General features: G+C 34.0%; 1 protein-coding gene and 1 non-coding gene across 2 annotated transcripts; both read right to left on the reverse strand.

Moving 5' to 3' along the window:
• Positions 1-1,256: 1,256 nt before the first annotated feature.
• Positions 1,257-4,929, reverse strand: LOC131151319 (protein RALF-like 24). Its single transcript, XM_058102569.1, has 2 exons — positions 4,302-4,929; positions 1,257-1,495 (listed from the first exon to the last, which is right to left on the reverse strand). Exon 1 carries the CDS (start codon positions 4,927-4,929, stop codon positions 4,342-4,344), a length of 588 nt encoding a protein of 195 aa, XP_057958552.1. The 3' UTR covers positions 1,257-1,495; positions 4,302-4,341.
• A 19,856-nt stretch (positions 4,930-24,785) lies between these two features.
• LOC131152444 (small nucleolar RNA R71) lies at positions 24,786-24,891 on the reverse strand. Its single transcript, XR_009135945.1, has one exon. It is a non-coding gene; the product is annotated as a small nucleolar RNA R71 (small nucleolar RNA).
• Positions 24,892-25,805: the final 914 nt, after the last annotated feature.

Consider the following 25,805-nt stretch of genomic DNA (forward strand, 5'->3'; position numbering starts at 1 on the left):
ACCAAATGTTGACAACTCAAATGGGTCCTCAAAACCCATTGTTGACAAAAAAATAAAGGAAGAGTTGCAGCAAGCAGTCAACCGATCTCTGTACACTGTTGACCAACATTTGCAGCAACTTATTTCCTTATTTTTTAAAACAAACTTTTTCCTCTGAAAATTGGTTTTCCAAAATTAGAGATATACGCATACAAAAGGTAACGGTAATCATTCTTGGAATAGGTGTTATAGGTTCTAAAGTTTTTAAATTTTATTTAAAAGAAGTTTAAGGGACTACTTTCCTATTCACAATAGTGCGCCTAGACCTATTCCCTTTTCAAAGGTTATTTTATTTTCTCAAAACTAAAATAAAGCGGTGACTTGGCTTCTCAAAAAAAAAAAAAAGAAGTTAGAGAGCCAATAGTTTTGTTGTCTATCTGACTTGATTTTTGGCAATCAAAATGGGTCACTGTCCAATGTCGACAATCCCTATTCTGTGTATAATCTAAATCAAATTTCTATAATGGGATTGTATAATCATACGATCTTACGATTTGAATCTAGAGTTGAACAACCATGCATACCCTACCCCCCTCCCCAACTCCATCTTCTCTGATGCTGCAATATGAGTCCATGATGGCATAGCATTCTTCTCTCACATATTTTGAGATTCCTTAGATGGAAACGCTTATGGTAAATTTTAATTAACTTTGAAATGAAGTTAAAATAGTTTTTCCACCCTTCCCAAGATACTGCAAGAGAGTTTTCAATTACTAAAAAAATGATTTTTTTAGTACCCATAATTTCACTCGAGAAGCTTTTGAAGTCTCCCAAGTCACACTAAATTATAATAGGTCGTGAGAAGCTTTTGAAGTCTCCCAAGTCACACTAAATTATAAAAGGTCGTGACTTGCTCAACAGCTCCCTCCTAATAAATCAAAAATTTGCTTCTGTAAAAAAATCAAACCCAATACCTCCTATTATCAAAGTGCTTTGCAACCCACCTATGCCCAATTGAGCCAACCTTTCCAGTTACTTAAAAATTGATTTTTGATGAATTCTTTAGCCAATTTAATCATTAGCCCTAAAATTCACACGAATTTCCAAACATTAGGATTAGCTCACTCAAAATGAGCCATCTACAGCCGTTACAAACTAAAAGTATCTTCCAAAAATTATCCAAAAGAAAAACATCTTACAAGGAACATCAAAAAAGAGGGGTTGTGCATGTGGGGAGGGAGAGAGAGAGAGAGAGAGGTCATCAAAAGAATGCAACAAAAAGTAGAGACATAAACTCACATGCCGTGAAATGTCCAATAAAGACATAAACTCACATGCCGTGAAATGTCCAATTATGTCATTCATGCTGGTAAAGTTAATTATGTGACATCCCACCTAACAAAAATGAATCATGCTCCATATACAATCTCAGGCCTCGAAGAGATTCTAACGTTCCGGAGGAGGACAATTCATATCGAGTGCAGAAGAACATCCCTTCATACTGGTATAGTGCAAGCTGCATAAGGATGCAATATTCTCCATGGTAAAACATCAAACTTGAGGAAAGAAAAAGTTCTATATACACAGATGTGGTTTCTCTCCAATAGAATTATTAACTATGGAATAACAAGTCTTCTTTATTAGAGTTTGAAACTTTTATTTTTGAGGTCTTGGGTTATAATCTTCGGAGAAAATGAGAAGGGATAGGATGAGAGATGGGCTATCTACTAGTGTATAGCTTAAGCCGAAGACCTCCAATAGACCAATAAAAGTTTAGGGCTCATTTGGTTTGGAGGTATAATTAATCATTGGAATAAGATGGTATATATTTTAAATTTTAGAAATCAAGGGAATAGTTATTCCTCATATATTTCTAATTATTTCATTTAATATGTAATTAGGAAGGAATAGACACATCAATGATGAAAGTTGAAAATAGTTATTCCCAATCTATTTCTTATTGTGAACTCATAAAATATTTCATATTATTATTTATTTTATAGTAATAACATAATTTCTCGTACAATTAATTGTAACTAACCTATCAACTAAGAATAGGTATTCCACAAACCAAACGTAACCTTACAGAATAGCAACAATACTGCAAGCAATTCTAGTTGGCTCGTACATCATTCAATATAAGAAAACATGTTGAATTATTATCCATGTCTGTTCCCTGAATGCATTATAAATTATCTTTTCAATCATCTAGGCATAATATTTTGATTTGTTCAAGTTTTGAGACATTTCAGACATCCATTTGGTTCAAATTGTAATAGGCAAGCTTGTGTTAGATCTGTATACAGTGGTATCACATAAAAATGAAATCCATAGAAAGCTGCAACAAGTAATCATAAGTATAGATGGAGAGGAAGTACCAGTGATGAAAAAGAAATTTCTCACTCGCAGATAAGATACCTAGAAGAAAAGGAGAAGCAAACCTAATGCATTACCAAATCAAGAGAATCATTGCTCACGCATGATGATTGTGCACAATTATTGTGACTTAGTCAGCAGGGAAATAATATTTTGAACTTTTGAGGAATTATGTTACCGAAGTAAGGCATATCAGGTATGAGGAAAGCACAAGTTTAGAGGCAGAACATTATTTTTGTATGATTCAGCACGATGCCTCATGACAGACAGAGGTCCCAAACCAGACAAAGTATTCATGCAGAACTGGCTGGTGCGTTATCTCTAAGACTGGCAAGAATTAGGTTGAAAACATAAAAATCCAGTCTATTTGAGACCTCATAAAGATGATATTAATATCTTTTTGTATACTTGCTACAGTTGATACAATAATATTGTGTTTTCATAAATCATAAGACTTGAATGCATAACATATTAGATATGGTAAATGCATACTTGAAAAACAAGGTTAATCTCAGTGAATGACAACTTAGGCTGGAGGCTGGTTCTCAAATCGAAAATGGATGCTCATCTAAACCTTGATTCTGGACAATTAAGTTTCTGCCCGAAGCTGGTATGGATGCCACTGCCCTTACCTACAATAAACAAAAGGCTATATATGTACGTATGAACATACATATACATTCAAACACACACACCTATCAAGGTTTCCAAGCAGCAAAAACAACTTACTATGAAGTGTCTTCAAGCAAATGTCTAGATGCAAAACTTAATTTGAACATGTGGAACCAGTGATGACAGAAGGATCCTGGGATATATAATGAAATACTACTAAATTGTACAGCATAATCATTGCATGATTATCATCCTGTACCTAAATTTTAATTCATAAATTCATTTTAAAAGCAAAGCACAAACATCTAACTCAACACAATCTCCTTGACCCTGTAATTGGCCAGTAGTCACTTCTAAGGTGATGGCCTCACAGCCATGGATATTAAGTGCAGAAGAACATCCCTTCATAAATTCTTAATTGGAGAAGTTCAACAGTAAAGGGAATTTGCTTGGTTTGAGGGAGTAGCTCCTGCATTTGTGAGTAAGTGGCAAGTGGTTTAGAGTAATGCAGATTTCGCTTATCAAAGGCATGGTTTACTGCTTTGAAGAGGTAAATTTTAGTCACATGATGAGGTAATCTAGATGCCAAACTTCTTAGCAAGAAATATTGCATATTGTCATTGAAATCTTACTCTTGCGTGCTCAAGAAGCCATTCATTCCTGCATAATTACATTACATTGCTGATAAAGGTTTTATAGATTTAAAATCCTAAAATTCTGGCAGAAAGTTTCTCAGTTTTCACACAGCTTCTTTAGCAAGGGATGCTTCGACTAGCTGAGATTGTGTGTGTTTTTAGTTGCATACAATTGGGAATGGAAGACTCAATTCCAAATCCACAGTTCGGTTGATTTATAAATCAAAAGTTATATAATTGATTTTAAAATTTCCTCAGCCAGCATCACTAGAAACAACCCACAGTACGAGCAAGATTATCGATCTCATCTCAACAGCATTAGAACTCCATATTCTGAGCAACAAAATGCAGACTAGGATTCATTCTACGTTAATTTTCTCAGAGTAATATTTAAACAAAAAAAAAAAACTAAAACAGAAATGGGGAAGCCCTCTTGATCACAGCCATCTTTTCCAGAGAAAAATTATTAATAACACAAGAATGTCCAAAAATATCCCCCAAATTCAAGCTAACGCCCTCAAAACCCTAGCAAGAATTAAATCTAGGTTCAGAAACCCAGAAATGGAAACCCCAGATCTCTAAAAAATCAAGCTAAAAAAATACATGCATAAGCAATAGAACACATGGGTCTCAAATATATAGAATTAGTAACCCCAAAAGAAAGCATCATTACATCACAAAAATAGATGAAAACATTACCACATCCATCCCCTCATTGTGAGGGAAATTTCCAATGCTTTCAGGTTTTGGTATCTCTGACATTTCTAGCACAATATGTGATCATTTCACAACCTCTATTGTAAGGGTTCGCCTGCCTTGCGTGGCAATTGTAGTAGGAAGCTCCCGGCCTCTGGCAAGGAACCATGTCCCGCCTCAGCGTCTCATAACTTATGTACTTCTTCCGCATTGCCAGAACCCTCCTGTTGGTATCGGAGTCCATCTCTGCCCCCTCTGCCGCCGGCAAGCATTCTCCGATCATTGCACCGCAGACCCTTCCTGGCATTACTCCAATTTCACTGGTTTTCAGTGAATCCATGCCTAAAATTGGAACTCCGTCGCAGAGTAAGAGCTGGGCACCGAGAAGGATCAGAGAGAAGTGGGGAGCGAAGGAAAGAAGGGTTTTGGGTTTGGTCATTTCTGCAGCTTGAAGTTCTCTTTGTTTATCTGGTTCTCTGTTTCTGATTTTGTGAGGCTTGGAATTGAGGTTTTGGGCTGTTGCTAAATAGTTGCCACTAAAAATCTTGCCTGCCTGAAGCTTGAAGAAAAAGTTTGAGATCCACCTGCCATATGGGTGGTTGTCAATTAGTACAAATATGCAGTTAGTCATTTTAACATCAAATTTTCATGAAGTTTGTGTAATTGTAATTTATTTGAAACAAAATTTTAAATAACGTAAAAATAAAGTGGTATGTTTGGTTATGACTTGATTGAGCTGGCATTTATTTGTGAAAAATAGTTTTGACTGTTTCATTGTCAAAAATAGTTTTATTTTATTTTTATTTGTATGGTATTTGTATGAAATAAATAAACAATAATAAATAATTTGATATTATTTATTTTTGAAAATATTTTTATTTTTTACTTTTTTAAATAATTACAAAAAATGTCACCTTATTTTCTAATTTTTCAAAGTTGAAAATATTTTATTTATTTATTTGTAAATTTCTAATTCTTTGTGTATGAGAGTATGAAATTTGGATCATAGATTTTAATTTGCATGAATTATATATAAAATTTCTTCTAAATCCAAACAAATCAAAATTTAAGCTCCAAAATTCATGATTCCATATAAATTTGAAAAATTAGAAAACAAGTTTTTTTTTTATTATTAATTGAAGTCTACAAATAAAAATTTAAAAATTATTTTACACATTTGAACAAATTTTTTATTTTCTACCTTTAATATGGCCATCGAAAATTAAAAAAATATAAGCTAAAATTTTTATAATTATTTAGAAAACTAAAAAAACTAAAAAAAAAAAATTCCAGAGCTAAATGACCCTTCCAATTTCCATTTTAGTTTTTCAAAAAAAAAAAATTAGCTACTTTTTTTTTTTCATTTTTATAGCAATTGTATAAGATAAATGAACAACAACAAACATATTTGGCACTATCTTCTTGTGAAAATAGTTTTGCTTTTTATTTTAATTTTTTAAATAATCACAAAAAAATATCACCTTATCCTTATTTTTAAGTTTTTAAAATTTATACAAAATTTTAGAAAATAGCTTTTATTAATTGTCTAGCTTATTTAACTGACTTTGTGTATGAAAGTATGAAATTCTAATATTAGATTTTAATTTGTGTTGATTATGTATAAAATTTCTTCTAAATTTACAAAATCCAAATTCAAACCCCAAAATTCATGATTCCAAAACTTTACTTTGTATAATTTTTGAAAAATTGAAAAAAAAAAATTTTCTAATTATTTTGAATTATATGATAAAAAATATAAAACGTTTTGCAGATTTAAAAACACTTTATATTTTTTTAGTTTTCAATACGAGTCTTGCAAAATTTTAAAAAATTAAAATTTTTATAACTCTTTTAGAAAATTAAAAAATGAAAAAAAAAAATTCACAAGTAACAAACCCTTAATTATTTTTATTTTTACTCTTTAATGTATTGATAATTGGACATGTTCTTTTTTTCTTAGGTCAATTGAAGTTTCATATACTAAATTTGGGTTATACAATATGGAGTAGTGTGTTTCTTATTTAGGGTTTGAACTCAAAACCTCTAACATAAAATTTTCAAACTTTATAATAATAAATTATTATAACTTTCCATGTATGTCGGTAAAAATTCCAAACATTATAGCAGTAACTTGTTATATCTTTCCATACATATCTATGACAATTTAATCCTATTTTTCATTAACTTTTTATGTCAACAGAGGTCTCATTTAATCAAGTGTTTAGGTTTTTTCCTATTTCCTTCTCTCTCTCTCTCTCTCTCTCTCTCTCTCTCTCCCTCTCTCTCTATATGCTAGGTGGGTGGAGGCTCTAGGGGGCTCTTGAACTCCTCTAAGTTTTAGTTTTTCTTTGTTGAACTCCTCTCTCTTTTTTGTCACAAAAAAAAAATGCCAATGTGAGTGGCTTCCCACTAAAATTATTATTTTTCTTTGTTACTTTTCTTTCTCCCCTCTCATCATAAGATTGGTTTATCTCAACCACTCTCCTTCACAACACTTGTATATAACTAATCTAAAATATTAGTTCAAACTTTTTGTAATTTTTATTTGTATTTACATACACTAAAATTATAAAAAAAAAATTAAATTCAAATTAGCAAAAAATCTAAAAACATATATTCTATGTTACATTTATGCATTACAAATTATAAAATTAATTTAAATTATTCCTAAAATTAAAAAATTAATCTAAAAAAAAAACTTCAACCTCGCCACATGCCTCACGCTTAATCCTTCCTAATATATAGCCTAATGAATATTGGCCCCTAAACCCCTTATCTCTCCATGCATACCTAGTGTTATGTGGCCAAGCCCCCTCTTTTCAAACTCATGCACTCACCCTAGCCCCCTTTCTACCCAACCTTAAACCCTTAGAACCAAGATCCCTACCCGCCACCCCCAAATTTCAACAATACACTACATTTAGACAACTTAATTCCTCCTTACCAGAAGTTACTGCTGTTTGCAACAACTTTTGTTGTTGCTGCTATCTCCCAATGTTGATAGTGTGTGAAAGTTAAGATGTAATCTATTAGTTTTACTGTAATCCCAAAAGGGGGGTGAATTGGTATTTAAAAATCCCCCTCGGGTCAATTGTTTAGCAGTAGTATTACATAACCATAGGGTCAATATAGTGCAGATATAAAAAAAAATCAATATATTCAACTAAAATTAAATTCCACAAGTAAACTAATTAAGCATGCACAATCAAGCAGTAAAGAGACATAACATTAGATATGTTATCGAGGTTTGGCAAATGTGTTTATGTCCCCACCTTGACTCACAAGTACAAGGATTACACTAAAACTCACTTCACGATTGGAGCGGCACCGAAATACAACCAAGTCAAATTAACACAAGGCCGATCTTAACCTTTACAACCAATCTTTCGGACTGAATTAACGCTCTCTTAGGCCACGCCTAAAATACAACCAATTCAAGATACAAGATGTGTACAAAATATTTGCTTCTCAGTCATGCAGATTTGCACATGTATTAATCAATGCACACCAATAATGTAAGAACTATAAGCTCAGTGCTATATGTGTGCAATCAACACTCAAAGTAATGTCTGTATTCTATCAAGTGCAATAAGTGTATCAATAAGCTAATCTTTGAAACTATGTATAGATGTATATCTCAATCATAGTTTAGGGTTTCAAAAATTTTCACCTAGTGTAATCAAACTATCTCAAAATATTTTTTCAATATTCAAGCACAAAGAGATATTCAAAAGTAAGCTTGTGAAAACAATTTTTGCTCAAACAAAAACACAAGCTAAGGTGTCTTGCAATTTGAATGCCAAGACCCACAAGCTTTAAGTTTTTCCACACAAAAGATTTATTAAATTAAATCTAGGGGAAAAACTATGCTCAAAATCAAGCAAACAATAAATTTAATGAGAGTTTTTAGCAACAACAAACAATGAATAATCACTCAAGGATATTCTCACAAGGCTTGATTTCTCAAAAAAAAAAAAAAAAATAGTAATATGTGAGTGTATAGACTTCATATGAAAGAATGGACTTTGAAAAATTTCAGAGGATTTTGTTCCTAATCAATTTTCTAATTAATTGCTAATCTAAGCAGATGAACCCATATATATAGGCAGGGCCAAAATTATAACCTTTGGGGATACATAGGGAATAATTAAATTTATTTTAAATGAGTTTAGTAAAACTATCCTAGTTTAATCCCAATTAACTGCAGTAAAATTTTGGCCAACCTGAGAGTTTCAGTTGACCAAACCATAGGTTCGATCGCCCGAACAAACACATCAGAAAAGGTAACTTTTCCATATTTTGGTGCCTAAATGAGAATTCAGTCTACTGACTAAGGCGATTTTCCAATCTATCTGAGGTTCGGTCGCCTGGTCTCAAGTTTGGTTTACCGAACTCGCATGTTCGGTCGCTAGAGGGTGATTTGAACACTAATATTCAGGCGCCCGAGTAGGTGAAAAAAGTCAGGATAAATGTTCGGTTGACCGAAGATGGTAAAGTATTTTTTGGTTTGGTTGCCCAAAATCAGGTCAACACATTAACTATTCAACAGTTTGGTAGACCGAGGTGTTTTGAATACCAAGGTTCAGTTGCCCGAAACCTTACTAATTTAGGACCTGATGAATGTATGTTCCCCTAATTGCACATTTGAAAGTGAGGACTTACTCTAAGTGCAAGTGCAAGGTCCTAGGGTCTTTCTAAGGTCTTTAAGCTTATCAGTTCCTACATGCATGATACACATCAATTATTACAGACCATTCCTACTTTACTATTACAAACTCGAATTAAACATTATATAAATTACAATAAATGACTATTCTGGGTCTTTATTCTTCAAGTCACCTCATGTCATCATATGATCTTGCTAATATAAACCTGCACACAAACTTGACAGACATTAAATACCAGAATATTTGTCATAATCAAAACAGGGTATGGCCTATAAGGTCAACAATCTCCCCCTTTTTGACGATGACAAATACCTTATACAAAAGTGGATACAGCTAAGAAAGGCTCCCCCTGAAACTATGCATAAGGGAAATGTGAAGATTTTAAAAGTTCAACCATTTTCTCAAGATACCCAATTTTGCCTAAGTTCTCCCCCTTTTGGTAATAGCAAAAAGGGCCTTGATAAATTTAAAGCATATAGGCAAGGCATTGAGTAAGAATCATTTAAATACAACATATGGTTGGGAAGATTTTTCAAAATTTCGGTAACATGTCATTTGAAAATAAAGCATTTCCCAAAAATATATGTATAGAAATGACTTGATTGAGTTCAAATATACAATTATCCACAACTAACAACTCAAATAGTCCAGTATAAATCAAAACATAAAAGCATAAGCATGCAAGAGATATGATAGTCATGTATTCCAAAATACACACAAATTTACAAGGTATAAAGCAATGATAGATTTAAAGTTTTCAGAGCCATATATGTAGACTTTTTGGTCAGGTCCCTATTTTGATTATGACAGACCACAGTATCTCATCTATGTGCTTTGAGTACTTAAGTAGATTAGCAAAGATGATGATACAATGTGGAAGCCCGGAAGCACTCAAACAAGCACATCTTTCGGTGCAATCCATGGAATCCATGAGGAGTAGAGCATGATACCTTTGTCTATTTTAAGTTGTATTTTTATATTTATCATTTGGGTCTGTAATTATAATCTTTGGTCTGTAATAATGCATGGCATGCATAATAGGACTATAAGCTCAAATGACCATAGGGAAACCAAATGATCGTAGAGCACCCTTCGGTCGACTGACGCCAAATTTTTTCGATTGGCTCTCAAAAGATGTAGAATGACCCTAGGACTCACATGCATGCATAAACATATGTGCTTATATGAATAGGGTTATTGTATAAGGGGATTAGAACCGAAATGCATTAAAAATGCATGTTCAGTCGACCAAACCAGAATGTATAAGAACATTTGATCGGCCGAACCGATCAGAGGTCAAAAGTTTGACCACAGTACGGTCGACCGAACCTTGCCAAGTTCATATAACTTGGTCGACCAAACTCCCACCAGTTCAACATTTTGACTTTTCGGTCGACCGACCACAAATATACGGGCAACGCCCTGGTCAACTGAACCCCCACGTGGGAGATTCCAACCGTCTAATTGACCGAACACTGTAGTTCAAAATGACCTGGTCAACCAAACAGTGCGGATTTGGAAAATCGCCCTTCAACTATACATGTATGGTCAACCGAACTCTCAGTTCATTTTTTGCACAGTCGACCGAACTCTATTACTTGGTCAACCAAACCTCAAGTCTAGTCGACCGGTGCTCTTGGGTTGGCGAGAATTACCGAGGTTAAAAACGCTGTTAAATTTTATGAACCTCACTTAAACTTTTTTCAAAATAACCAATATGTCCCCAACGGCTATAATTCTTCCCATTTCTATATATAGCCTTTCATTTGAAAAATTGAGGGGCATTTAGGGTTTTAAATTAGCAAAAATTCTCTGAAAATTTTATTGGCCAAAATATTCCCTTATTCCATATTATTCATACTCAAAGCCATATACTATTCCATTGATCATTTTATTACAAAATCCTTTTGAGAAAGAGTATCTTGAGTTATTCCATATAGTTCCAACATGCTTATACTCTTATACAAGTGTATTGATTTTTTATTTTAGTGAGAGTAAGCCTAAAGGTCTTCCCAATGATTTAATTCATAAATTCATTTGTGGGAAACCTTTTTAAGCTTGTGAGTCTTTGCATTCTCATTGCAAGACTCAAAAGCTTGTATTGTGTTGTGAAGAAAGATACTTTTGACAAAGCTTGCTTTTCAAAAATATCTCTTATGGTTAAACTTTTGAAAATCTTGTTTGAGATATTTGATTGAGCTATTGAAATCTTTGAAACTATATTTGTGGTTGAAATTATTATATGTATAGTGTTTCAAAGATAGATTGCCAACACATACACTCTCACAGTTTGATTGTATATTGACATAATACTGAGAGTAGATACACATATCTGCACTGAACTTATAGTTCTTATTATGTTTGAGGTGCATTGATTATTGCTTATGCGTAATGGTACAAATCTGCTTGTATTAGAAGCATCATTATTTGTACACAAAATTTGTATTCATTTGGTTGTATTCCAGGCGCGGCTTGAGGGGGTGGTGATCTAACCCGTAAGGATCGGTAGGACCTTCTCCACCCCGCAAGGAGAATTTGTAAAGGTTGAGGTCAGCCCTATGCTAATTGACCTGGTTGTAATCGGTGCCACTCCACTTGTTAAGTGAGCCTTAGTAGAATCCTCGAGCTTGCGAGCTAGAGGCGGGGACTTAGGCAGTATTGGCCAAACCCCGACAACATATCGTGCATCTGTTTATAATTCTACACTTTATATTTACCACACATGTATGTTATAGTGTGAATGATGCGCATGATTTAAATTTCTGCATATTATATTTATCTACACATTTGGGATTGCATAAAAAGACATTGGGTTATGATATTATGCTAACATCTGGTTTAACCTAGGAGAAATTTTTAAAATTCCAATTCACCCCCCTCTTAGGAATACACCAAAGCTAATAATATATTTTCTATGTTAAGAAGCTCCCCCTAAGTTTGTGCATTCTATCAAATTTTTAGGAGGCATCTCTACTATACATTAGATCTAGCTCTCATCTAATCTGTATAAACCTATCTTCCTAAAGAGATGTTTGGTGAAAATATCAATTCAGTGCTTATTTGTGCACACAAATTCAAGTGCCACATTCCCTTTCTGCACATGATCATGAATGAAATGATGTATAATCTCAATATGTTTGGTTCGTGAATGTGAGATAGGATTCTTTGAAATGTTGATTGCACTAGTATTATCACATTTAATCAGAACTGTATCACAGCGCAATCCAAAATCCATAAGTTGTTGTTTCATATAAAGCATTTGAGCACAATAACTTCCAACCGCAATATATTCAACTTCAGCTATGGATAAGGCAACTAAGTTTTATTTCTTGGAGAACCAAGAAACAAGAGATTGTCTTAAATAATGACAAGTGCCGCTGGTACTCTTTCTATCTACCTTACTACTGACAAAGGCAGCATCAGTATAACTGACAATCTAAAATGTTGTATGCTTAGGGTACCATAAACCTAACTCAAAAGTTCCAACTAGATACCTAAGTATCCTTTTCACGACTAACAAATGAGACTCCTTAGGAGCGGCCTGAAATCTAGCACACAAACACACGCTAAACATGATATCAAATCGAATAGCTGTAAGGTATAGAAGACTACTAATCATGCCACGATATAATTTCACATCAACAGGGATGCCTTGCTCATCTTTATCAAGTTTCATGGAAGAGCTCATTGGAGTTCTCAAAATTTTGTCATCTTCCATATTAAATTTCTTTAACAAGTCCGTAACATATTTAGACTGGCATATGAAAGTCCCATATTTAGCTTGTTTAATTTGCAGTCCTAAGAAGAAAGTCAGTTAGCCCATCATGCTCATTTCGAATTCACTTTGCATGCATTTGGCAAACTCATTACACTGCTCATCATTAGTAGCTCCAAATATAATATCATCTACATAAATTTGCACAAAGAGCATATGATCATTTTTAGATTTGATGAAAAGTGTAGTGTCAATTTTGCCTCTAGTAAAACCATTATCTAGGAGAAAACCACTAAGCCTCTCATACCAAACTATAGGAGCTTGTTTCAATTCGTACAAGGCTTTTGACAACCGGTATACGTGATCAGGATATTTATGATTTTCAAAATCAAGAGGTTGTTCTACATAGATTTCTTCATTTATATAGCCATTTAGAAAGGCATTTTTAACATTCATTTGATACAATTTAAAGTTCTTAAAAGCGGCTTAAGCAAGCAACATACGAATGGCTTCCATTCTAACTATACCCTTCTACCTGATTACATCCCTGGGCAACTAGTCTAACTTTGCTCCTAGTTACTACTCCATTTTCATCCTTTTTGTTTCTATACACCCATTTAGTTCCAATAGTAGTATGATTATTGGGCCTAGGAACTAGGGTCCAAACTTTGCTTCTTTCAAATTGGTTAAGCTCTTCCTGCATAGACATCACCCAAGATTCAACTTCTATGACTTCTTTAATATTTTTGGGTTCTTCTTGGGATAAAAATGCAAAATGACTCACTAGGTTTCTTAAGGAAGATCGGGTGGCAACACCACGTGAAGGTTCACCTATAATTTGATCTAAAAGATGGTTCCTAATGAATTTCCAATCCCTAGGCAATTCATGAACCTCACTGTCAACTTTATTTTCTTCAATTGATTTATCATTGATTTCTATATTTTTTCCACAATATTTTCAATAGATAGTTTATCTAATCTCTTTCTAATATCAATATCATCTTCATCATCTTCTTTTAGAAAAAAAGATTAGATTCATCAAACACAACATGAATAGATTCAATAACAGTTAATGTTCTTTTATTAAAAACCCTATATACTTTACTGTTAGTGAGTAACCTAGGAAAATACCTTCATCAGATTTAGAGTCAAATTTCCCTAGGTGTTTATTATTTGTAAGTACAAAGCACTTACAACCAAAGACATGAAAATAGGAAATGTTAGGTCTATGGTTGTTCCACAATTCATATGGAGTCTTATTAAGTAAGGGTTTGATTAATACTCTATTCATTACATAACAAGCGGTGTTCACTGCTTCGGCCCAGGAATATTTGGGTAATTTGTGTTCATTAAGCATAATCCTACCCATTTCTTGCAAGGATCTATTTTTCCTTTCTACAACACCATTTTTTTGTGGGGTCCTAAGTGTAGAAAAATTATGTAAAATGCCCTCTAGGTCACAATAGTTTTCTATGCCATCATTTTTTAATTCAATTCCCCTATCACTTATTATGTGTGTGATTTTATAGCCTTTTTCATTTTGAATTCTTCTACATAATTTAGTGAATTGTTCACATGATTCATCTTTATGAGAGAAAAACAGCACCCATGTGAACCTAGAATAATAATCCACAATAACAAAGACATACAATTTTCCACCTAAATTTTGAACTTGATTAGGACCAAATAGATCTAAGTGTAGCATTTCAAGTGGTCTAGTGGTGGATATGAATTTTTTTTTCTTAAAACTTGATTTAATTTGCTTACCCATTTGACAGGCATCACAAATTTTATCTTTCACAAAATGTGTTTTTGGTAAGCCTTTAACTAAATCCTTTTTCACAAGTTTTGAAAAGAGATCCATGCCAGCATGTCCTAGACTTCTATGCCACAACCAACTAGCTTCATTTATAGAAAAAAAACACGTAACTTGTTGAGAAGATAAATTATCAAAACTAGTGGTGTATACATTTTCATAACGTTCAGTAGTAAAAAGTACTTTATTATCAGATTTACTCTCAACAATGCATTTATCATTTTCAAAAGATACTTTATACCCTTTATCACACAATTAGATAATGCTTAAAAAGTTATGTTTCAAACCATCAACCAGTAATACATTATCAATAACCAGGGAAGGTTCCTTACCGACCTTACCTGCACTGATGATTCGGCCCTTTGCATTGTCTCTGAATGTCACGTACCCTCCATCCTTGGGAGTGATGGATGCAAACTTGGCCTTGTCGCCGATCATATTTCATGAGCAGTCATTATCCAAGTAACACTTGTCTTTGGAAGAGGACGATCTCAAACACACCTGCAAGAAAATCTAGGTAACTGATGCGGGTCCCCGAATTCTGTTAGGTCTACAAAGGTTAGTGTTTGGATCACCTTTGACTCTCCACACCATTTTAATTCTTACATGTCTAATTCTAAGTGGACAGTAAAAGTGAATATGATCAATTTTTTTGCATTTAAAGCATATCATTCGACACCGAGGATCTTTAGGTGGAATTTGGGATTTTGATTTTCGTGTAAAATGTCTCAAATGAAGATCAGGTCGTCTCACATTTTCAACACCATTAAATCCAAGATCTTCTTTGCTAAAAGAGTTTCTTTGGGCCCAAAGAAGTTTCTCAAAATTACGTTGGCCCTCAGTAAATTTAAAAACAATTTTGGAGCTATCCTCTAATTTTCTCTCAAGCTTGGCAATTTTCAAATTTTTTTCTTTAAGAATCAAGGCATAAGAATTCTTTACAATTTCAAAAAGTTTTGATCAATTTTCAAATTTCTGTTTCAAAACATCATTTTCCTTGGTAATTTTGTTCAACAATTTAGGCATACAAATATATTCATATTGCAATTCTTTAAAAGTAGGCATGCTATCAAAATCACCATCATCATCAGAATAAAATGAAGATAAGGAGCAAGAAGATAATACCTCATCATCTAGTGCCATTAGGCACAAGTTGGCAATCTCAGAGTCATTGCAATCTGAATCTGAATCGCTGCTGTTTTGTCTATCCCACGAGGTGCCTACTTTTATGGATTTCTTCTTTTTCCTAGACTCCTTTTTCAGCAACGGGCAATCAGGTTTGATATGTCCGACCTTGTTGCAATTGTAGCACGTGGGAGCGTTTGATTTTTCTTTTCTTTTACTAGGCTCTCCCTTCTCAAATACTAAATCTCTAAACTTTTTGTATGGCCTACTATTCTTTCTGAAGAACCTGCTAAACTTCCTAGTAAGCATAGCCATGTCATCTCCAGATTCAGGTTCACTACACTCACTAGATGTATTAGTAGACATTTTTAATGCAGTCACTTTTCTTATTCTATTGTGCTTATTTAGTCTCTCATTTATAGCTAACTCATACGTGATAAGTGAACCTATCATTTCATCTAGTGACATAGCCTTAAGATTTCTACCCTCAGATATGGTCGTAGCCTTTGCTTCCCAAATAGGAAGCAAACCCCTAAGGACTTTCCTAATCATTTCATATGTAGGATATGTCTTACCTAATGCATGCAATGAATTAATGATGTGTGTGAATCTAGTGTACATGCTCTGTATAGACTCACCAGTGTTCATCCTGAATGCTTTATACTCATTGGTTAACATATCAATCCAACTATTATTTACATCTCTAGTACCCTTATAGGTGACCTCTAACTTATCCTATATTTCTTTAGCAGAAGAACATGTCATAACTCTATTAAATTCATTAACATCAAGTCTACAATAGAGATTATTCATAGCAGTAGCATTTATATTAAGAGCTTTCATATCATTATCAGTATATTCTTCTTTAGTCTTAAGAACTCTAGTTTCACTTTCAGAACATAGTTTCCCTTAAAGACAACTCTCTACACTTTCCAGTCAATATTTTGAAGGTAAATACGCATCTTTTGTTTCCAAAAGGTGTAATTTACACCGTTGAAAATAGGAAGACATGTGGAGGACGGTCCCTCAGGGAAAGGGGTTATAGTGTATGAGCCATCTAGATCTTTTGCAGAATAACAGTTAAGTCTAAGCTACTAGGCTCTGATACCAATTGTTAGCTTTACTATAATCCCAAGAGGGAGGGTGAATTGGTATTTTAAAATTTCTCTCCTAGGTCATTTGTCTAACAACAATATTACACGATCCTAGGGTCAATTTAGTGCAGATATAAAATAAATAAATATATTCAACTAAAATTAAATTGCACAAGTAAACTAATTAAGCATGCACAATAAAAGCACTAAAAAGAGACAACACCAAATATGTTATCGAGGTTCGGCAAATGTGTCTACGTCCCCGCCTTGGCTCACAAGCACAAGGATTACACTAAGGCTCACTTCACAGGTGGAGTTACACCGAAATACAACCAGGTCAAATTAATATAGGGCTAACCTCAATCTTTACAACCAATCCTTTCGGGCTGGATTAACGTCCCCTCAGGCCACGCTTGGAATACAACCAATTCAAGATAGAGGATGTGTACAAAATATTTGCTTCTCAATCATGTAGATTTGCACCAGTATAATCAATGCACACCAATAATGTAAGAACTATAAGCTCAATGCTATATGTGTGTAATCAACACTCAGAGTAATGTCTATATTCTATCAAGTGCAATGAATGTATCAATAAGCTAATCTTTGAAACTACGTATAGATATGTATCTCAATCACAGTTTAGGGTTTCAAATATTTTCACCAAGTGTAATCAAAACATCTCAAAAATATTTTATCAATATTCAAGCACAAAGAGATATTCAAAAGTAAGGTAGTGAAAACAATTTTTGCTAAAAAAAAAAAAACACAAGCTAAGGTGTCTTGCAATTTAAATGCCAAGTCCCACAAGCTTTAAGTTTTCCCACACAAAAGATTTATTAAATTAAATCTGGGGGGAAAACTATCCTCAAATGTCAATCTCAAAATCAAGCAAACAATAAATGCAATAAGAGTTTCTAGCAACAACAAACAATGAATAATCACTCAAAGATATTCTCACAAGGCTTGATTTCTCAAAAGAATAGTGGTATGTGAGTGTATAGACTTTGTATGAAAGAATGGGCTTTAAAAAATTTTCGAGGATTTTGTTGCTAATCAATTTGCTAATTAATTGCTAATCTAAGCAGATGAACACATATATATAGGAAGGGCCAAAATTATAACCGTTGGGGATATATAGGGAATAATTAAATTTGTTTTAAATGAGTTTAGTAAAACTAACCCAATTTAACCTTAATTAACCACGATAAAATTCTGGTCAACCCGAGAGTTTTGGTCAATCGAGCCATAGGTTCGATTGCCAAAACAGGGACATCAGAAAAAGTAACTTTTCCATGTTTGGGTACCTGAATGAGAATTCGGTCTGCTGACCAAGGTGATTTTCCAATCTATTTAAGGCTTGGTTGCCTAGTCTCAAGTTCAGTTTACCAAACTCACATGTTTGGTTGCCCATGGGTGATTTGAACGCTAATATTCGGGCGCTCGAGTAGTTGGAAAAAGTTAGGGTAAATATTTGGTTGACCAAAGATAGTAAAGTCTATTTTGGTTCGGTCACCGGATGTCAAATCAACACGCTGACTATTCAACGGTTCAGTCAATCGAGGTGTTTTGAACACCAAGGTTTGATCGCCCGAAGCCTTACTATTTTAGGACCTAATAAATGTATGTTCCCCTAATTGCACATTTGAAAGTGGGGACTTATTCTATGTGCAAGTGCAAGGTCCTAGGGTCTTCCTAAGGTCTTTGAGGTTATCAGTTTCTATATGCATGATGTACATCAATTATTACAGACCATTCCTAATTTACTATTATAGACACTAATTAAACATAATATAAATTACGATAAATGACTATTCTGGGTCTTTATTCTTCAAGTCACCTCATGCCATCATATGATCTTGCTAATATGAACCTGCACACAAACTTGACAAACATTAAATACCAGAGTATTTGTCATAATTAAAACAAGGTATGACATATAAGGTCAACATAATCCCAAGAGGGGGGTGAATTGGATATTTTAAAAATTTTATATATGGAAGCTTTATCATTTTTAAAATTTATTTAATACATGTTCTAAATATTTTAATCACCACGTAAATATTTTCAGCGAACAACTATACTAATAACAATATTCCTAAATATAAGAGAACTTAAACTTATATATTAATATGTAATCAACTACATTCTATCAATAGTGCTTGCACCAAATCAATATTAACAAGATTTTTCTTAGCCACCAAATAATTTATATAATATCTTGAATGAATGATGAACAAACACAATACTATTTCTAGTAGCTAAATCACAATATTTATATTCGAAGCTACATCAGTTTTGATCAACAAAAGTATTCAAATCATTCACAGCATTCACAACATTCACAAATCGAAACAAACCATTCAAAACATACACAATAGATTTACTTTAATATAAATATGCTTGAAAAGTAAATGAGATAAAGGAAAGAGTGATACCGAAATTTTTTACAAGGTTCGGTAGTTGTGCCTACACCCCTTCCTCAAGCAAACCGTTATGAGGATTTTACTAATCCCTCCATTTAGTAGGTGGAACACCTCTCTCCTTCAGTAGGTGGAGACACCTCTCTCTTTCAGTAGGCAGAGACACCTCTCAAGCAAGAACACCCCTCTTGCTTGTCAATGATTCATAACCATAATCGTCAGTTTACAAAAAAAATCAGAAGCTGATTTTGTACAATGAAAATTTTCTCTCAAAGAGTGGATTTGTACACGTATATACACTATGATAGTCTCAAAATAATCTTTGCTACGAATCTCAAGAGATTTGCTGGGATTTCTAGATTGAAAGCTTTGAACTTTGAAGTATAAAACTAGAAAAATATTTTCAAATAAAAGCAATGACACACAACAGTTTTTTCAAACGTAAAATCAATGTATTTGCTTGCCCTAACATGATTAGGGTTAGCCTTTAATAGTTAGGTTTGAATTTTGACTATTTATGCAAGTTTTGGTAACAATATATTTCAAAATCGGAAAGATATCACTTTGTTCGCAAAACATATTGCGTGCTTCGGTCGACTGAACTAGGAGTTTGGTTGCCCAAACCAATTAAAATTATGAATATTGAAACAAGCAATAGCCTTTCGATCGACTGATTTTTAGGTTTGGTCACTTGAACCCGTTCGGTTGACTGAACTCTTAGTTTGGTTGCTCGAACCAACACTGTCTAGACTTTAATAATTGCAGTAGTCATTCAGTCGACTGAACCATAGGTTCGGTCGCCTAAACTCTTTGATGTCAAACCAATTTGTTCAGATTCCTGCATTCGGTCGACTAAGCATAAGCCTCAGGCACCTGAACATCATGAAATTCAATGTTTTTTATCTTTTGATTCCAAAAATTATTTTTATCCTTTTGAAATGATATTTGGACATTGTAAAAATATTTTCCAAGTCATTAAAAAGGGTCTCTAAGTCTAATAATTAATCCTAAAAGCTTCATAAAAAAAACACTAATTTGAGAAGTACTTACATGAGGCTTATTTTACAATACACATGAAATGCTATCTAAGTCCTCATGCCTTCAAGCTTGATCTTCATCCAAGCTTTTCATAAATAGTCATTCTTCATTTACTTGTGTTCCTTATGGCTTTACATTTAAACATTGTTCATTGTCCTTGTAAGCTATAATACCTGTAAAGTACACTTTATAGGACAATTAGATGCCTTAGTTTGTCATTTTTCAAAACGAGATTAAGCCTTATTAGGCCAACAATCTCTCTCTTTTTGATGATGACAAACAATGAGCAAAATGAGGTAGCCTTGATAAGCCCCCCCCCCCCCCTTCACAATAAGTATAAAACATAAAATATAATTGTTGGCCTAACAAAACTTAATATCGTTTTGATGATAACAAATCAAGGTTACTTAAAATGTCCTTGTGAGTATAAGTTTCAAGACTTAAGTGATCTTATGGTTTTAAGTGGCTATACTTGAAGAAACTGAATGGAAAATCACACTTAAGGCTATAAAACATGAGAAACATGAAAGTTCAAGTCATGTGAGACATGAAGCTCATTGAAGCAGTGCATAAAACCCATAAGACAGTTGGAAGTTTCACAACATGAAGACTTAGACACTAAGATAGGAAAATCATATAAAAGTCTCATGCAAGTACTTCAAAACTTAATATTGATTGATTGAAGCTCCTAGGATATGTCATTGGACTTAGATACCTAAATTCATTCATGGAAAATATTTTTTCAAAGTCCAAATTGAGTTTTCAAATGCATGAATTAAGTTTGGAAAAAAAATTATTGAAAAACAAGTTTTGCTGAAAGGCAGGCAATTGATGTTAGGTCATCAAGCAACTGTAGTGCTTCTGTGTTGGGAAAATATTCAAACATAATAGGCACATACGACTGACCCATCGGGCACAGTCAACTAACCCCATTACTTTCAGAATATGTTGATTTTAAAGGAGCACAGGCGACTGATCCTTCAAGGACAAGCGACTGATGCGAGTGTTTAAATGCTAAACAATGCTGACCTTATTTCCAAATCTTACGTGAATGGTTTATAAATTAAAAGAAAATTCAAGGAAAAGTTTTTGAAACCCTAGTGCTCTATTTAAACATATTATTCCCGCACATTAGGGCAAGAACATGAATTGAAAAGCAATGGCACGCACAACTCTCTTGTATTCTCTTTGCTGAAAGGCTATAGTTGTGTTCTTGATTCTTTCACTTGGAAAAGAACAATTTGATCCTCAAAACTCACATATTTCAATTAGTTCTGATGATATACTTCAAGCTTCAACTTTTATATTATTTTTGAAGTATTATTTTCGAATCTAACGTGTACTAATCTGCTCATTTAAGGAGCTTTTTCTTGTAAAATCAAGTATTTGTTGTTTCTTGTATTTTTTATGGTTCAAGGGATTGAATCGTTGCCTAGAGGGAGGGGATTCTCATTAGATAGGTGAACTCTACCTTTGAGAGAGAGAGAGGTTGTAACTTCACCTGGTAACAAAGTTGGTAAAGAAAATCCTCGCAGTGTGTTGTTGGGGGCAAGAACGTAGGCTGCGGCCAAACCTTATAAAAACAATGGTGTTCATCTTCTTCTTCCCTACTTTTTTTATTTTCTGCAAGTTATAAAATACGTACATGATTTTATTTTTATAAGAACTTGATGATTATTATCTCATGCTCAATATTAAAACTTGTTGAATATTTGAGGTTGAGCTAAATATTTGAAAAAATGTTGAAAAGAGGAATCTTGTTAAACATAGTGAACCTGCTGAACATATTTTGTTTGAGATCAAATATATAGTAGTTGTATGAGCAAAACATTGATTTGAACATTCAAAAAAGTTTACAACTTTGAGTTTGAAAAAAATAATAATAATAATCTGAGGATTAACTTGTTTGTGAACATATTTTTTGAATAAAGTATATGTGTTGAAGCTAAACAAGTATTTTACAAAATCTGTTTTGAAAGAAAATACATGTGCTGAAAGTTAGTTCTTAATATTGATTTTATTAAGGCATAAATTGAATCACTGAATTTATTCTTGAGTACATTGTTTTGAATCTTATTGAATCAAACTGAAAGACATAATATGAACAAGTGCTCAACCAAATGTGTTATCTTATATAGTAAATTTAGTTTGTGTATCCATATTTATATCTAAAGGCTTGTAATTAACATAGTTCTGATTGATGTACACACACACACACACACACATACACACACACACACACACACACACACACAAATATATATATATATATATATATATATATATATATTGGAATGTTGAATAGTTAAGGGTTGAAGTATTTAAAATTCCACGAATAATTTTTAAATAACCCAATTCACCCCCCCCCCCTCTTGGGAATACATCCTAATTTCAATTGGTATCAAAGCGTAGGTTGTAGTATATCCTGACAAGTAACTACATAAAGATTCCTATGGAAACGTTAGGGGTATCACCATTTGGCAAAGGCCAATCTTCATCTAGACCTCCATCTTCTGCAGTGAAAACTACACCTTCTAGAAGCAACGAATGAGAATATTTTTGCTAAGCATGGATTATAAAGTATGGAAAGTTGGTGACTTGATTCCCACCAATTCTATAGACAATAAATTAGTCCCTAAAGAAGAAAAAAATGGAATGATATAGACATGAAACAAATCCAAATTAACTCTAGTATCATGAATGCTCTATATTGTGGCTTAGATGCAGACGAATTCAATAGAGTTATGAGTTGTAAATCAGCTAAAGAACTTTGTAATAAGTTAAAGGTTACCTATGAGGGAACTGTAAATGTTAGGGACAATAGGATTGACATGCTCACCAGTGAGTATGAAACCTTTAAGATGAACCCAAAAGAAACCATCACCAACGTATACACTAGGTTCACCCATATAATAAATTCCCTTACTACACTAGGAAAGAACTATTCTACCTATGAGATGATTAGGAAAGTGCTTAGAGGACTTCCTCTTATTTGGGAACCTAAAGCCATTGCCATAACTGGAGGCAAAAATTTGAAAACCACTTCCTTAGATGAATTAATAGGTTTGCTTTTCACGTATGAGATGGCAATGAATGGAAGAGCTACTAAGGGTATGAAACAAAAGAAAAAAATAGCCCTAAAAGCTTCAAAGGATAGTTCCAGTGAGGAAGAGAATGATGAGGGAGACAACGATGATCTAGCCTTGTTCACTAGATGCTTAGGCAAATTTTTTAATAAGAACAAGAGATTTGCTAGAAATTTCAGAGGATCAAAAACAGATAAAGGTGAGGCTAACAAGAAAGAAACAAAGAATGAACCCCCTACCTATTATAATTGTAAGAAAGTAGGACATATAAAACTTGATTGTCCACAGCTCAAGAGAGATGCAAAGAAGAAGAAATAGAGAGCAATGAAAGCAACTTGATATGACTCAAGTTCAAGTGGCTAACCCGTGCTTCACTGCAAGAGAAAATGAGGTAAATTCCTATTTAACCTCATCTTATGAAACTAGTGATGAATCTTGTAATGAACCATCTGAAAGTTTACCTTCTTATAGAGAAATCCAATCTGAATAGTTTTCATTACATAATAGATTGGATTGTTTAGTACGGTAAACTCACTGAACTTAGATTACACAAAACAACATCCTAAACTATACTCATGTCTAAACACTACTTTGTAGGAGTAGGGTTAACTTAGATTTACTTGCGCTCTAAGTAAACTAATTTGAAAGTAGCATAATAATTGCGCTCTAAGTCCCTAAGGATCGACACCTGACTTCCCCACTTTCTATTGAACTTGGGATTGTTAGGTAGAATAAATTTTATCTTTGGTAATTAAGGACCCAAGCCTTGGCGAGCCTACCAAATTTTGGTGCCGTTGCCAAGGACTTGGCTACGATTATAAGCCAACTTCCACTTTAGAGTATTGTTGCCTTGTGTTTTTTATTTGGACTCCTCTTATTTTCATCTTTCTTTATTTATTTTCATTTTTGTTTGTTATCTCTAAAGTCTTGATTTTAGGTGCTTCAACTGTGTATGTTTGGTTTGCTCTCTTGGGACCCTGAGATAGTTCCTATAAATCTCAAGATTGAAAGATCCCGTAGGTCCATTAGGAAACTTACCTCTAATCTAGAGATCGCTAAGTGGTCTAAGCCAAAAGTTATAGCCGAATGAAACCCACCGATTCCCGCTGACCAACTCCCAACACCCCAAGTTTCCCACCTACTTGTGGTGGGAGAGCAACCACTTTGGCCGCTTAGGGACTACTTTGTGCCTAATGCATACACATCGTCGTCCTGCATCCAGTTCCTAGATGCTCAGGTGGCACAATTCGAGATTAAGACTTCAATCATCTCAATTTTGCCCAAATTTCATGGGAACCCTACTAAAAATCCTTATTACCATCTAGATGAGTTATTGGAGATTTGTTCCACCATCTGTATACCTAATTTTAGTGATGATGCCCTTCGTCTTAGGCTTTTTCCATTTTCTCTTAAGGATAAGGCCAAATATTAGCTGACGTCCTTAGAGCCAAACTCGGTGACCAACTGGGCCACCATGCGGCATGAATTCCTAAAAAAGTACTTCACAATCGGGAAGACTAACCAGTTGCAAAGGGTAATCACAAGTTTCACACAAACGGATGAGGAACTTTTTGTTGAGACATGGGAGCGTTTCAGGGATCTACTTTGTGAATGCACACTTCATCAAGTTCCCAAGTGGCAATTAATTTAAACATTTTACAAAGGGTTAACCAAGAGGGATAGATCCATGGTAGATGCCTCATGCGAAGGTACTTTCCTCACAAAGCATGGGAATGAAGCATGGATTCTCTTCGAGAATCTTGCCGACAATTCTCAACAGCACATTGCTGCTGCTCCATCCGATGCATTTGGTGATCTAGGGGGAGGGGGCGATCCTGCTTACGACACCGGCGGTTCCTCTGAGGAAGAATTAGATTAGGACTAGGAATGACCATCCAATCAGTAATTTGAAATGTCTTCTTGTGTTGCTGAGGCACATGTGGTTTTTGTTTTCTTTTCCTTTATTTTTTTTTCAACACCATGTTCTTAAGTGGCTTTGTACTGCTTGGATTACATTGTACTACCTTTTTCTATGAATGAATATACGTGGTGTTTTTGTTCCATATGTCTTTCGTGCTACTATGTATTCTTGCATGCTTGTTGTTTCTGGGTTCCATGTTCTATCTGCTGCAGTTATACCAGTTGATCTTCTTTGCACCACCTAGTGGCCTCCCCCATGCCCAAGTTCGGTCTTTCTTTATACACTTCAGTGAGACACTGAAGTTCTAAGTTGGAGGGGGGTAGGGGGTGGCAGCATGACACATTTGCATGGCACATTTCATGCACAAAAATGACAAATTTTAAATTTTTGAAAAATTTCTAATGAACTCCATATGTCCAGACCATGCTAACATATACATTATACCCTCCACATACACCTATATAACCTAGTGTTACATGCATAGGCTTCTCACTTACATGATTTTATTATGCTCACTAACAATGTAGTGAATTAGTTGTGTAAAATTCTCATAACATGGCCGATATCTTGGTATTACTCCAAGTAGTTTGCTAGTGGTTTGTTTGGGTTAATCTTGGTGTAA

This window comes from Malania oleifera, chromosome 3, assembly GCF_029873635.1.
Source record: "Malania oleifera isolate guangnan ecotype guangnan chromosome 3, ASM2987363v1, whole genome shotgun sequence".
NCBI lineage: Eukaryota > Viridiplantae > Streptophyta > Magnoliopsida > Santalales > Ximeniaceae > Malania > Malania oleifera.

What these genes read in the sequence shown, in the direction of transcription:
- LOC131151319 (XM_058102569.1), bottom strand. Translation starts at nt 4,929, where the DNA reads ATGACTAACTGCATATTTGTACTAATTGACAACCACCCATATGGCAGG.